At 39.2% G+C, this 15,889-nt stretch overlaps 1 protein-coding gene and 1 long non-coding RNA gene across 2 annotated transcripts; one reads left to right on the top strand and one right to left on the bottom strand.

Annotated features, from left to right (window-relative positions):
• Positions 1–2,020: 2,020 nt before the first annotated feature.
• On the bottom strand, positions 2,021–14,798 carry LOC120783677. Its single transcript, XR_005706367.1, has 3 exons — positions 14,747–14,798; positions 5,109–5,247; positions 2,021–4,273 (listed from the first exon to the last, which is right to left on the bottom strand). It is a non-coding gene; the product is annotated as an uncharacterized LOC120783677 (long non-coding RNA).
• On the top strand, positions 2,666–10,914 carry zmp:0000000881 (CBL-interacting serine/threonine-protein kinase 24). Its single transcript, XM_040116800.1, has 5 exons — positions 2,666–2,797; positions 5,128–5,273; positions 7,298–7,436; positions 8,071–8,178; positions 9,123–10,914. The coding sequence occupies exons 2-5, from the start codon at positions 5,128–5,130 to the stop codon at positions 10,056–10,058; spliced, it is 1,329 nt and encodes a 442-aa protein (XP_039972734.1). The 5' UTR covers positions 2,666–2,797; the 3' UTR covers positions 10,059–10,914.
• Positions 14,799–15,889: the final 1,091 nt, after the last annotated feature.

Below are 15,889 nucleotides of genomic sequence, written 5' to 3' on the forward strand. Positions count from 1 at the left end.
CATTACCAGAAATAAAACTAGGATAAACACTGAATGTTTTCTTTATTTTTTTGTTGGCCTGTGGTTAAATTTATATAAATTTAGTCGAAAAATAGCTAAATCAGCCTGTATAACATCCAACTTAGGGTTTCTTCTTGTCAATTATAGAATGTAAACTCCCACCTGGTTGCTAAAATCCCCTAAGACCCAGTAAACACACTGAGGACACGACCTCAATGTGCTGCTGTCAGGACGATAAGGAAACCGTAAATAAACAAGTTGAATGTGATTCCATTACAATTAATCTACCTCATGTTTATAACAAGTGGACATGATAAAAGGCAGAATTATTTCAATATTACTATGAAGCTTATATATTAAGATGTCAGCACTGTTGTCAGCACTAAACTTGGGGTAGACTTTGCTATCAAAGATGTTATTTAAGTGCTGCGACAGTAGGGAACCCATATTCACAGTCTCACTATCTTTTTGAGATCATGAAACCTCACCATTTGAAAGAGACTCTCTGAAGTGGGCCTTGGTGAAACAGTCTATCTAAAAAAAGGGAGGCTGGAGTGAGTGATGACAGTAGTAACACTCTTAGCGGCGTATATAGCTTGTGAATAATGCCACAGTTTGTTTCATTGAAACTGGGTGTGAAGCACCAAAAAACATTTTGGTGGTAATCAAACAACCTGGAGGGAAAAAATGTCCCATGTGTGCTCCAAAGGAAATAAATCCAAGGAAAAATCGGAATAAATAACCGGAGAAACATAAATAATGCAGGTGCTAAGGCCTCTGTCACACTTACCGTCAAAGACTAAAATGAGGAATACCTCTTGGAAGAATGCTGTAGATCCCTCCGGCAGAGTTTCAGAGGCTTGGAGAATGTATGCGAAGGAGCCTTGATGCTATCCTGGAGGCTTTTGGAGGCCCAAATAGCGCAATGTAAGACTTTATGTTGGTTTTTCCTTTCATTTGTCTCCCGTCTGTACAGCGATCAAACCAATTCAAGCAAGATCCTCTATTCAAAGTAACAATAAACAATGCTCTTTGGACAATCACAGGGCTCAGTCCAAACTAGGGTTGTCCTGAGGATGTTTTTTGATCACAATTCTTCTAATATAGAACATCTGCTGATATCTACTCCAATTTGATATTTACTTTTGTTCATTGGCCCCTAATATTCCTGCACAGTGCCTATTGAGGTCATGGTAAAGCTGCATTAAAATTCGGGAAGCAATTTGCAATTTTTTTGAGTTGTTTTGTTGTTGTTTTTTTTAAAATATGTGTTTATTATGTTTTGAAAATGTAACAAGAATAGAAACACAGACAACCGCTGCACATCCTAAGTAACTGCAACAGCTACAGTCAATATGTTTGTCAATAGATCAGCTCTGCTCGAAGAAACCCACACCACGTTTCCTGTGATGTCGATGATTAAACTTTGAGGTTATGATTTACCTGTAAAACCCACCGGTAAGAGCAAGAGTCCTCATTCATGTCAGCTCTGCGAGGCACAGTGGTGCTTTGAGCTAAGGCCTAAAATCAGATTGCTAACATGCTCACAGTGGCAAAGCTAATGTGCTAACGGTTAGCCGGTAATGTTTACCATGAGTTCACCATGTTAGTTAGGACATTAGCATGCTGACATTTGCATGTGCACACAACACAAAAACAGACACAAGCCGATGAGAATGTCTTTAGTTTTATACGTGATTGGACATACACCAAAGTATTGGACAAAATAAAAGTCTTGTAGTTTATTTGATGGTGTTGATGATGTGAAGAGGACGAAGGAGACTCCGCTGACACTGTCTTGATTGCATATAAAGGTTTATTATAAAGAAGAACAGCGTCAAGTCAAGCATCTGCAGATCTGCTTGTGAGAGGGTGTGAAGCCAATGAACCACTCTGAAATTCAGCCTTGGTCACCGACTCTTAAATAGGACAGTTGTTTTCCTAAAAACTGTCACTCACATATGGTTTTAGTTACAAAGCATTACCTGCCTTTGGGGACTGCAAGACCCCTTCTGAGGACCCCCAACCCATGGCCTCTGAGCCATATCTCTATTTTCACACATGGTTTATATTCTACATATATGAGCATACACCTCAGTCGGCATCCAGCCAAGGACCATTTTTGCATGTCGTCCCTTTTCTCTCCCTACATCATTTCTTATCATATCTCCACTGTGTCTCTATAAAACAGACACAAAAAGCCCCAAAAATATTTATATAGATGAATAAATATACAAAAGACAGGGATCCATCTGATGGTTGTTGAGATATTTCAGTATCAACCAAAGCAGTGTACCACCTTTGGCCTTCCTGATGCAAAACAACACAGGGGCGCTCACAGCAGAGGGGACTTTTAAGTGTCTATGGCCAGGGGCCCATTGTTTCATAATCCATCCATGGTTCTGACATACTGTACAGTCTAACTAACCACTGTATTAGAGCTACCATATTAGATTAGATTATGGTCTTTTGCTGTCATTGTATTTTCACGGTAATCCCAGTGGGATTACGGCCTTACCCTCATCTTGGCTTCATCAGTGCAGCCGCAGCCACACAGTCACATGTCCTCCTGTTTTTCAGACAGTTTCTGCTCTCGCATGACACTAGTTTATGGTGTATTTCTTGCTGTGTTTCTCACCCTCCAGTTCCAATCATTCTGCTGCAGCAGTCAGGTGTGCCTGCCTTGCTCGGGGCCATGCACCAGATATGAGAAGGCGTGGAACGCCTATAAAGGGAGACAACTATGTCAACTCGTGTTCAGACCTGACGCAGCTGCTTTTCCCTCCACAGCAACAAGGTAGGCACCTGAGTAGATTTCTATCCACTTATTATCCACAAATTTGTCAGGTAGCGTAGCATTAAAATTACTATTAACATTTTCATTCTTTGTTTCCTTCCTGTTTTGAACCAGTCTGCCCAATGTTTTGGCTCTGGATTATCTAGATTATAGCACTTTAGGGTGTTGTGATTATAGCAAAATTGCCTTTATGTAACAGAACGTATTTTGTGTTGAGCTTTTCATATGTTCACTTGTTATTATACTTTTATATTTAAGTCTGTCCTTTGTGAATTTTAATTGTTGTAAGGTGACTGTCTCTACTCTTTCAGATACTGTGACTGTTTATTCTCATGCTATATGCAAAGGATATTCAAATATGACGCTTTTTTAAAGCGTTTATGTTACATGGTGTCAATTTCATATTCCAGGCAATAGAGAGACAAGCTCTTCTTCTCTTGTGGACAATACCGGTTAGTCAGCTTTTTAACTAGAGTTGCTGACTAGAGTTGAATCTTAAGTCAAACATCTCAAAACGACAAACACATCTGTTTAGACCAGCGCACAGGAGCTCTAATTTACACGACAGGTTCATTTATGGTTAATTTACTGTGTTGCAGTCACTGAGATGAGCAGCAACTTGCTTGTATTATGTATTCATGTTAGTTGTTTTGTAGGCTACTTCAGGATTCGGGATATCCTGGTTCCAAACCTCTGAATCACTTCCCACACGGTATCTCTGATTTGTTCAGCGATTCAAATACTACTTCCAACCAAGTGAAACAAAATGGCAGATCAGGTGGATTATAAGGCGATGTCACACAGAATTCTTAGGATTGCCCTGTTGATTAAAACAAAGAGGAGACACTCCCTCTCCAAAAATGCTTATTTCCACTCATGTGAACATTCTTAGCTCTGACAGACTGTTGACTGTTTCATTCAAGGTCATAATAAACTTTATTATCCCAGGTACAGAATTTCAGTGGCTCGAGGGGCAGAAGTACACAAAGCAGAATAAAAACGAATAAAACGAATAAAAATACAACTATACAATATACAGTCACCGTTCCCCTCCCGCTAACACATACACTCACTCACACTTGTGTAAAAACAGACAAATGCTTCATATACAGTGGACTACGTGGTCCCTGAGACACAAACTCTGCATCAGCATTAAAACCAACTAATGGAGTAAAATATATTGCACCATACAAGTGTTGCACAAGAATTACCGTTGCTTGTGGCCCTGGCCCAAGAACCATCAGATCCTTTGTTTTGTACTGTCGCTTTCATTTAATAGTCTGATTGCTGAAGGAACTTGACCTGATTCATCCATTCATTCATGCTAAAAAAAGGAAGATCAGATGAAAAATATCTCCAAAACAGTAGCGCTGTGGTTCAGTAGCAGTGTGGTGAATCTTGTTCACCTTGAATCTTCAAATTGAGAATTTGTGTAATTCTCAATTAAGTAAAAATATTCCACAAGAAAATTTTAACCTTAAGCACAGAAGCAAAAATGTACTTAGTATCAGAAGTACAAGTGCTCAGTAGGCATCAGAAGGGCTCCTGTAAGTGTTACATTATAGTAAAAGGCATTTTTACAAATTTGTGTTTATAAAGCACACCTGTCAAAGTAAACCTATTTAGAACAACTTAATGTACTGTTGAGTAGTTTAATCTATAACAATGTATATTTCAGTAGCTACTCATGTTTTATATTTAAACCATGATCTTTGAAGAAACATTTGAAGAAACATAGCATAAAGTGGAAATACTCAAGTACAACTACCTTAAAAAGGGCACTTGAGTTAAGTACTTATGTAAATGTAATTACTTTCCAACTTTGGAGGCTGTCAGAGGTTTTGATTAAGTTTGGTGGCTCTATAAATGACCATGACCTTATGCTGAAAAATACACCTCAAACACTCTGCTAATTGAAATGTAGCCTAATATGAATCACTTTTTTAACTGCCTTTACATTATAGTCATAATAGTCATGATAGTCGCTGCTGTCTGAATTTGCCACAGTCACAAACACTCAAACATGCAGGGTGACAAAGAGGAAAGCCCCAAAAATAACACTAACCTATACCAAAAACAGGAAACCGGCACTAGAAAGACCGTCAAAAACACTGACAGAAAAAGCAGTGTATTACTCGACAGCACCACATGCTACAGCATCACAATAACCGCAAGCATGAATTAACATTTCGGACTATCTCAAAGATAAACATTATGGTCTTCACCAAACTGGCATTTTCTGCAGGGACAATGTCCCTTGTGCTTACATCGTTTGGTCTGGGCTTCAACGTGAATATAAAAATGACCTCACCCTCACTCACGACTTCTAGATGGCGTTTTCCACTGGCACTCTTGCACAGGGCTGTTTTGGGAAGGTGTACAAGGAGAAGCATGGGGACACCTGGGCTGCTATAAAGAAGGTCCCCCAGCAGCTCATCAGTAGGAAGGACCTGGAGAGAGAGTGCGAAGTGTACAAGTAAGTACCAGCAAAAAAAGGAGAACCTCCTTTCTTGGAAGTGCTGTGAGGTAAAAAAAACCTAAGTTTCCAATGTGTCAGGAGAAAAAACCACAGCCGAGTAATCACCACTTTTGCTGACATGCTGAAATTTTCCTTCCCTTTTTTTCCTCCAACTTTTTTTCTTTTTCTTTCACATTATCTTGAACACAGAAAACAATGAACAACTCTGAATCGTATCAGTACGTCAGTACATCCCTAACTAACTAAAGATTTGATGTGCAGCTTTACAATGACAAAGTAAACATGACTTGGAATAGCAAATAAGAATGGAATAAACGACTCTCTCATCGCACTCAGGAACAAAGAACAAAGGAGAGATGGAACCAGTTTAACTAAAGTGCAAACAGTGATTGAACTCAGGACAAAAAAAAAATAAGGACAGTCAAGGCACGTGTGTCAGCTGCCTGATCAAGCACACCCGTACCTGCTTCCAGGGGGTGTGCTCCTGTGCTCCTCAGTCCAGCAGTCATGTCACCCCCACTTCCAACAATAAGTTTGAAACAGCTTTGTGTTTAAGAGGGATTTAGAAATGAATCATAATGTAAGTATCCTTTAAAGTCCATACCTAAAAAGATGTAGTGTGGAGTAATATTGTTACTGGGTACAAAGACGAAACACTGTGGAAAACAGGTTAACTTAATTGATCCTGAAATGAAATTATTTATTGTATAATTTATTTTAAGATTGAGCAAATCCTTACTTTGAGCTCCCTTATTTAGCGTGTATAAAGATTTCATAAATGGTTTATAACACACGAGACTGTGGTCATAAGCAGATATAATAGTTTTTTCTGCCCTCTGTGGACATCCATAAGTGGAATCTGGCGTATAAACAGATAATGAATGACAATATAGGAAAACACGGTTATAATAATGAAAAATATGTCTTATTAAGAGAATTTATAATTGCTTACAAATACTGTGCATTAATAAACACTTAAAATGTCTTTATGAATGCTTACAACTACATTATAATGTGTTGTAATGTGTTACCATCATTAATATAGTGTACTTTATTATTGTATAACATTATTGTTATAAAGAACAAAACATTAGGCTGAGCCAGGGAAGATGGCTGTATCTTTATAATAATGCTTTACTATTCTCTCTACTAGTTGTTTTGTAGGTTACTTACTATTTTAATAGATACTGGTTGGGAATGGCTGTTGATTAAAAAAGTTCATAAAGTGTAATATACTTCTAGGTCATCTGTCATTTCCTTTACTAATTGCATGGTAGCCACAAGGGAGCCAAGTAAGTATTTATTTGGTACCTCGAATATACAACATATAAACACTGTCATCTGACTGTAATCTACCAAATTTCCCAATCTCCGTTTGAACAGAAAACCAGCATATTGTTATCAATGGACATGACCACATGAAATGAAAGTTAGCTCTTCTGGCATACCGCAGTGGTAGTAGTATTTTTTTTTTGTTGTTGACTTCATAGAGAGCTTGGGCTTTCTTAGGAAACTATGCTAACCTAAAGCCCTTTAAAGAAACGTATGTGATGTGGGGTCGTGCCAATAAAGTGAGTATAGCTAGTAACTTAGTAAACACACCACATGCTAAAGCATCAACTATAACCACAAGCATGATTTAACATTTCTGATTATCTCAAAGATAAACATTATGGTATTCACCGAACAGGCATTTTCTGCAGGGACTATGTTCTCTGTCCTTTTTAGTCTACCTTTGTAATTACATTATTTAGTCTGGGCTTCAAAATGAATATAAAAATGAACCTCATTGTCAAGTAAACACATGTAATTCACCTAAATCTGAGTTTTTTTACTATGGATATATTGGGACTCAAAACCTTATAGGACATTCACACTGAATCTGCTAACCTAGAGATAAGAGGATCCAGATGGTTTCAAATCTTTTTCCAAAAAATAGCGATTTTATTTTTATTGTATTTTATGCTGTCAAATTTGCCAATTTCTCTGTCTCTTCATGGTTTGTTACAACTGATCCGCAGCAAGGCAAATCATCCCAACATAGTGAAGCTTCTGGGAAACATAACTGTCAAAGACGGGAAATGGATTATTCCTCTAGAGTTTATCTTTGGAGAGGACTTAGAGACCACCATCTTCAAAGCATCAAAGTCTAAAATACAGGTAAAGTTGTCATATGTCTGCATATAAAAGGCACATGGTGCAAAATGAAATTAAGGACAGTAGATAAGGATAGTTGTACCTAAAATTCAAACACAGTAAAAACACGTACGCCTTTATGAAATTGTCTAAAGCCAGGACCATACAGCATTACTTAAAGTCTGATTATGAACCCAACTTGCCCATGATGACTAATGTTTAAAGTCTGCATGGTTTTGGCACAATAATGCAGGTCACCAAAGACATTTGGAACACATCATGTTCTGTAGGGCGCACATTAGATCTCTTTCCAACTAATCAAAGCTCTGAGTCATAATGACATCCCCTCATGATTCCATTGTATGGGGGAAATCTGGGAAAAAAATCTGGCATTTAAGGTTAGTCTAAACATGACTTTCTTTTCTGTGACTACAGTCTACAAAAATCAGTCCTTTGACCAATGTGTGATGTCAAAAGTGTTTTAGTTTCTGCACCACTGATTTCTCGTTACACCTTATTAGCTTCAGAGAAGCAGTTTAATTAAGGTCTTAAGGCAAAGGGCGTTCCACTCAATGAGAGAGTTGGAGGGTTTGAATATTTCGCATGCTTCATTGATGCTAATCCAGCTAAACTTGAGCTCCAATTTTCATCTCCATAGCTGACTCCATCTAATAAAGGAACTATCATTATCGGCATGTGTGAGGGGCTGCTTCACCTCCACTCTAAAGATATTGTCCATCAAGACCTCAAGCCTGAAAACATCATGGTGAGTGGAGAGGTGCACATACTGTTCTGTCGGTGTATTGCAAAGTTTTGCCAGTATTGAAATTCTGATAATGCCTATGATCTGCCCACATGCAGAGACAATGTGGAGAAGAGCTGCTGAGCATACAGCTGCTCGAAAGGCAGATTTAAACTGTCATACTTTCTCTGTTAAAAAAAAAAGAAGAAGAAAAAAAACTGTGTGTCTTATAAAGAAAACCACAGCTCTCTGTCTGACGTTTTCAAAAAGAGTCTCTGCAAAATCATTAACACACAAAATCCTCTTCCCTGGGGCTAACAAAGTCCACAGGGAATTCCTTGAATTACTACCGTTGAGATATTAAAATTTTGATGCCTTTGATAAGGAAATGGACAATTTTTACAGTCCAAATTATGTGATTCTGTAGTAAAAAAGAATTATATTACCTTGTTACATGGTGCCATGAAAATTGTTCAGGCACCTGATGGCTGCAGACAAACACAAGAAATACAGTTTAGTTTTTAGCATTTTGTTTCAGTTGCTTCTCTTGTGTAAGTGTGGTCAAATAATTTAATTTTTTTTTTTTTCTCTCAATTCGCTTACATGTTTCTTTTCAATGGGACGTACCTGTTGTCAAAGCGGTACAGATCAGTTCTGGATTTGCTTGTGTTTTGTCCATTTGCACACATTTTCCTGTCATAGTTTTTAGCCATGCTAGCAGTGTGGGATGGCAATGACGGTTGGTCTGTCAGTCCACCGCTTTGATTCAGACTGAAATATCTAAGAAACTATAGGATGGACCACATTACATTTGGTTCAGATATCCATGACTCTTAGATGATGTATCCTAATGACTTTGGTGATCCCTTCTTCCTGTGCCACTATGAGATGTTATCCAGCTTGTAAAGCTCTGTGAATTGTAATACTGTGAGAAAAGATTCCATACAAATGAAATATTTGTCCTCCAGGTCGAACATAACACCAACAGAGCGGTAATCATCGACCTGGGACTGGCCAAGTTCTTCCGGCATGGTCTCAACTCTGCCATGGACATGGGGAACCAGGCTTACTCAGCCCCTGAGGTGCTGCAGGGGTGCAACCAGCGGGACCAGCGCTCAGACGTGTGGGCCATGGGTAAGATCATTGCTGAGCTCTGTGCCCGGATTCGGCTCTACACACCCAGCGTCCGTCCCGCCAAGATCAAGGAGACCCTGCACGATCAGCCATACTGCAGCACTGTGTGTAGGATGGTGGAGCCTAACCCTTCTCTGAGGGCCTCCATGGCGGGGGTCATTAGTGACATACGAAGGGCCGGAGGTGCAGGCATTGTCACCAATACACCCTTTCAAAGAAAGCCACCTTCAACCCAGGTTAATGCAAGAAAACAGTCTCCGTCACCAATGAAAAAGGCTCCATCACCATTCAACAGGGCTCCATCACCATTCAACAGGGATCCATCACCATTAAAAAGGGATCCATCACCATTCAAAAGGGATCCATTACCATTCAAAAGGGATGCATCACCATTAAACAGGGATCCATCACCATTCAAAAGGGATCCATCACCATTTAACAGGGCTCCTTTGCCATTTAACAGAGATCCATCACCGCTAAAACAGGAGCACCCATCCAAACCAGACTTCAAAGCATTGCATCAAGACAAGAACAAAAACCAGGCTCTGGTCCCCATGCGTGGAGCCGACCTCACGCAGGACTTCATGAAAATGAGGCTGCTCCAAGAGGCTGCCAAGGATCTGCCCTGCAACCTGCCCACAACAGGGAGGGTGCTGGTGCGACGCTTTGAGGAGAAAAATGGAGAGGTGGAAACATGGGAGCAGAAGGAGGTGGTGACACATAACGGGAAGATAGTCAAGTTTGACGATGTCAAGTTTAATAACAAATAAGAATAAGAGTTTAAGTTATATTTTGTCCTATCTCCTCAAAAACTGATTGCATGTGTTGGTTGAATGGTTTGTTTGGGATCACCCTACATTTGGTATCTTCTTGGTAGAACATTTAAGAATACATTTCCACTGAGTAAAGAGTAAACTGAGATAAGGCTATCAAAGGCACCTGTTTCTGGCACAGATAAAATAGACTTAAAACCTGTTACAAACTTAGAAATACATTATGGCAGTTTGAAGCTATAATAAGAAGACAATCTTGAAATGGTTGGTTGGTTGTGCCTGAACATGATATTCAGCCATGGTAGGAATTTTATTGATATATCAGAACGAGATATCTGCAGGCATCAACAACCTTTTGTGAATTCAGATTCTTTCAGCATCTGATTATATAAGACTGTGAACATGGCTCATACATTATATGTTATTTATGTATATAAATAAATTCTTAAATGGCTATTGCAATTGCAGAGTTAGATTTTGTATTTGGTTTATAACACTTTTTCTACTGGTTGTCATTGCTTTAGCTGCTTTTATATTTAGAAAATCTGAGCAGCTAATGAAAAGAAGCAAACGCTCAGAATGCGGTCAACCTGAGCCACTAGGATGCAGTTAACCATTTATAACATAATACTGGTTTCCATTAACTCCAGTATTGGTGACCTTTATGGCTGGAATTAAGAGTAACATGCTTTGTTTATGTATGGATAGATTATGACAAAATAGGCCCCCTCCTATTTAGGTCCCCCAGATTGGTTGTTTTGTGTCCTTGTGTGGATGTTTTACCTCTCTTTGTGGTCTTTTTGTGTTTTTCTTGAGCTTTGAGATTTTCAAACAAGAAATAGTAACAGTCACTTAATTCAGTGGCTCTGAAATGACTACAACCCCCCCCCCCCCCCAAAAAAAAAACAGCTGTCTTTTCTATTTTTAACTATGTCTTAACTATTTTTCAATGTCAATTAATCTGCTGATTATTTTCTTGATTAACCAATTAATTGTTTAGTCTAGAAAACATCAGAAAGCAAAGAAAAATGCTCATTGCAACATTGTAAACCAGAAGTGATTAAAACAAGTGTCTGGTTTTAATCTGACCTACAGTCTTGTTTTGTCTTGTCTGACCTACAGTCCTAAACCCAGAGATGATCAATTTACTACAATTTAAGACGAGCGATTGCAGCAAATCCTTACATTTGAGACTAACTGTTTCAACACAGAATTCCTAGTGCCTGCAGTGATCAGAGCTCAGACAGACAAAATAAAATGCTCTGTTTTTTATTTCTACTGACCCTTTCAAAAACCCAGAAGAGCTTGTGTCACAATTCACAATCCAGTTTGTTTTTGTTTAACACTGCTGCAGGAATGAACTGCCTCTGACCCTAATACTATCTAGTAAGCTGCACCGGATGCCTTAAAACATCAACACTGCTGACTGCACTGAACTCTGCTCAGTGTGCTCGTGTGTGTTAAACTGCAAATCTGTATTTTTGCAATTGAATAATCTACGATTTGCAGTCAATGATTGACGATTCGCATGTCACTTATTCATCCAAACCAATGCGACTGTAAGTTCAAAAACATCAGCTCTCAAGTGTCAGAAGGGATTTGAGGCCTATAACTCTTTCCATAAAGATATGATTAATTTGCTCGATCTACTGCTTCGGCTCATGCAGATTTTTCTCAGTTAAGTCTACATAAGTCTATCTAAGCCGCAAAGTGACGGGAAGTGGGCTGTGTGGTTTCCTTTGTTTGGGCTGTATAAAGTTAACTACATGGGAGTTAAGTCAGAGAGATACATGTTTAGGGATTTTTTCAAGCAACATCTTTGTATACAGATACCTTTGATATACTGGTATCTGTATACAAATAAACAGTATATCACAGATACCAGGGTGACACTACATAGTAATGATGATTTGCTTCAAAACAAAGTGCCAGAGTATTTGTCTTAAAAATTCAAAAACAGCAGTACTTTGGGTAAACATGGCAGGTAAAAGAGACGAATAAAACAGGGTGACTGGTGGTCACTGTTGGACCACAGTGATTTGCAAGATTTCATTATGAACACAGAAGATTGTCGTTGTCAGTGGTAACAAAACACTTATTTTTTTCACTAAAAACAAAGTAGGCTAGCTGATGTCGATGGAAACAACATTAGTTTTGCATGTATGGTCAGAAACCAAAGTACTGGACAAATCATACTGAATTTGGTTCCCAAATTGAATGGCAATCCATCCAATAGCTGACAAGACGTTTCACTCAAACCATAAATGTTAACCTCATGGTGGTGCAGGAGGAAAAGTCAGGGGATCACCAAAGCCATTAGGATTCGTCCTCTGGGGACCATGAATGTCTGTACTAAACTTTGTGCCAATCCATGTCACATTAACTGTTTAGGAATTACAGCCATTTTTATACATAGTCCCTTATTTTCATAGGCTCAAAGTAATTGGATAATTGACAACTGATCCGTTTCAAGGCCAGTTATGGCCTGTTCCCTTATTATTTCATGACAAATTAAGCAGATAAAAGGCCTGGAGTTGATTCCAAGTGTTGAATTTGCATTTGGTAGCTGTTCATGGGAACTCTCAATATGTGGTCGAAAGAGGAGTCAATGCAAATGAAGGCGGCCATCATTACGCTTAAAAAACAATACAAACCTACCAGACAGAGGCCAGAATCTTTAGGAGTGGCCAGAACAACAATTTGGTACATTCTTAAAAAGAAGGAATGCACTGGTGAGCTCAGCAACACCAAAAGGCCTGGACGACCATGGAAGACAACTAAAGTGGATGATCACAGAATTCTTTCCTTGCGGAAGAAAAACCTGTTCGCAACATTATTCAGATCAACACTCTGGAGGAGGAAGATGCATCTACAATCAAGAAACGCCTTCATGAATGTAAATATACAGAGAGTTTACCAAAAAGTGCAACCCACTGGTAACACTCAAGAACAGGGAGGCCAGATTAGACTTTACCAGAAAACCTCTAAAAAAGCCTGCCCAGCTCTGGAACAAGATTATTTTGACAGATGAAACCAAGATTGACTTGTACCAGAATGATGAGAAGAGAAGAGTATGGAGAAAGAAAGGAACGGCTCGTGATCCAAAGCAACCACATGATCTGTCAAACATGGTGGAGGCAGTGTTATGGCAATGGCCACGTATGGCTGCCAGTGAAACTGGGTCACTGGTGTTTACTCATGATTTGACTGATGATAAGAGTAGCAGGATGAATGCTGAAGTGTACAGGGCTGTACTATCTGCTCAGATTCAGCCAAATGCTGCAGAACTGATGGGATGGTGCTTCTCTGTACAGATGGATAATGACCCAAGAAATACTGCAAAAGCAAGACAAGGTCTTCTCAAGGCAAAGAAATGGAATATTCTTTAATGGCCAGATCAGTCACCTGACCTCAACTCAAGTGAGCCTGCTTTTAACTTACTGACGACAAAACTGAGGGCAGAAAGACCCATAAACAAGCAGCAACTGAAGGCGGCTGCAGTAAAGGCCTGGCAAAGCATCTCAAGGGAGGAAACTCGGCAATTGGTGATGTCCATGGGTTCCAGACTTTGGGCAGTCATTGACTGCAAAGGATTTCATCTAAGTATAAAAAAAATAAACCTTATATGTATAATTATGTTGGTTTGTCCAATTACTTCTGACCCTCTAAAAATGAGGGACCTTGTGGTAAACGGCTGTAATTCCTAAATGGCTAATGTAATATTTTGTGAAACCCTTTGAATTAAAGCTGAAAGTCTACACTTCAATCGCATCTTGATTCTTTCGGATCAGATCCACCCTGGTGGTGTGCAGAGGCAAAATTACCAAAACTTTCATTATCCAAATATTTATGCACCTAACTGTATTTCACTTGAACAAGATGAACCATACCATTAAGATTTTGCCCCTGAACTAAAGTTTAAGGCACAGCACTTTGTCTTTGGGAGTTTTATGAACTGTAAATTTGTGACTATAACACATATTAAGGTTTGATATGCTTACCTTTTGCATTATCTGTACTGATTATCTGACATTCATAGTCTGAAGCCTCTCACACAATATAAATAGTCAATATAAATAGTCCATAAATAATCCATAATGAAATAATCATTAGTTGCAGTATTAGTTGTTTCTTTATTTAACTTGTCATAACATCTCAAGTTATCAAAGGAGTGGATTGCAATGGAAGTATATGGCCATTTTTTAATTGGTGAAGTGCACTTGCTGCCACATGTGATCAAAGAGTGCCTTCCATTGAAATTTAGGTTAAACTGCAAATTGCTCCCATTTTAATATGACTGTATTGTTTCAGTTAACTGTAGATCAGAGTCAGTTCCAGTGATAGATTTATGGAGAATTAAAGATTTAAGCCGGTGGTGGCTGTGAATGAACCAAACTCAAGAGGTTTTCCTAAGACATTTGGAATAGTAGTAGTAGTATTGATTCTGGGGAAATTACATTTGAATCATTCTAGCACAGCCAGACTACATCAGGCCCTCTCAGTGTTCAGTCTAGAAACATCCACGTGACAGTCTTTTCAGCTCAAATATTAACCTGACAAATTAGGCAAAGTTTAGATGATAATATCACTTTGCTGATTCTCTGATGTCCTGAGCGTAAAACAAAAATTATTAACACTAAAGTGTAGTGAGCAGTAAGCAGCAACAACAGCAAAACAAAACTCACCCACCACTGCAGAAACTAGGTTTCAATTCCAATGGGTCATCCACTGAACCCAACTGTTCCACATACAAACAAGGACCTTGGATGTTGTAAATCTGGGAAAAGGTCATTGCTGATTACTGATTATTTTTATTATTTAACTTGTTTTGGTGGTTCATGAATAAGGTATTTTCCCAGGTTGAGAAACTAACAGTCGTCCAGTTTTTGTCTTGGCTGTATACATTGGGTCATTGTTGTCCTGAAAGGTGAACAGTCGCCCCAGTCTCAGGTCGTGCACTCTGGAGCAGGTTTTCTTCAAGGACCTCCCTGTCGCTGCAACCACGCTTCACTGCAGGGATGGGATTATGCAGGTGGTGAGCTTTGTCTGGTGTTCGCCGGACAAAGTGTTTGGAGTTCTGCTCTAAGAGTAAAATTTTTGTCTCATCAGGCCAGAGAATCTTTTTACTCATTCTCCTGGAGTCCTCTAAATCCTGTTTGGCAACCTCCAAGCAGGCGGTCATATACCTTTTACTCAAAGTGACTTCTGTCTAGCCATTCTACCATAAAATCCTGATTGAGGGAGTGCTGCTGAGATGGTTATCCTTCCGGCAGGTTCTCCCAGCTCTGCAGAGGACTTCTGAAGTTCTGTTAAAGTGACCGTTGGGTTCTTGGTCACCTCCCTGACTACGGTCCTTCTTGCCCTGTTACTTAGTTTGGTCAGACAGCCAACTCTAGGAAGAGTCTTGGTGGTTCCAGACCTCTTCCATTTCACAATTAATTGAAACTCGAAGCTTTAGAAATTGTTTTATATCTTAGCCCTGATCTATGCATCTATGCGTCTATGCATCGCCACAGTGGTTTACAGAGAGTTCCTTGGGCTTCATGTCTTGGTTTTTGTCCGGACATGCGCTGTGAAGTGTGGGACAGGTTTGTGCCTTTCTAAACTACGTCCAATAAATTCTGCTTGGAGGGGGACTTTAAGGGAGTTTTGCTTTGTTGAACAAATATTTGAAGTGGAATTGGAAGTGTATTAGGGAGGACGTAGCATTGGTGCGACTATGTACTGTAGGAGACCAAAAGGAAATATGGCACTGACCCTTGTTCTAGCTACAAAACAGTTAAAAAAAAAAAAAAAAAAAAAAGAAGTCCAATTAAAACCATTTCTTT

Source organism: Xiphias gladius, chromosome 22 (assembly GCF_016859285.1).
Source record: "Xiphias gladius isolate SHS-SW01 ecotype Sanya breed wild chromosome 22, ASM1685928v1, whole genome shotgun sequence".
Classification (NCBI taxonomy): Eukaryota; Metazoa; Chordata; class Actinopteri; order Istiophoriformes; family Xiphiidae; genus Xiphias; species Xiphias gladius.

What these genes read in the sequence shown, in the direction of transcription:
- zmp:0000000881 (XM_040116800.1), top strand. Translation starts at nt 5,128, where the DNA reads ATGGCGTTTTCCACTGGCACTCTTGCACAGGGCTGTTTTGGGAAGGTG. An exon ending in CATCAAAGTCTAAAATACAG is followed by an intron (nt 7,437 to 8,070) that starts GTAAAGTTGTCA and finishes TCATCTCCATAG; the next exon opens with CTGACTCCATCTAATAAAGG. An exon ending in TCAAGCCTGAAAACATCATG is followed by an intron (nt 8,179 to 9,122) that starts GTGAGTGGAGAG and finishes TTTGTCCTCCAG; the next exon opens with GTCGAACATAACACCAACAG.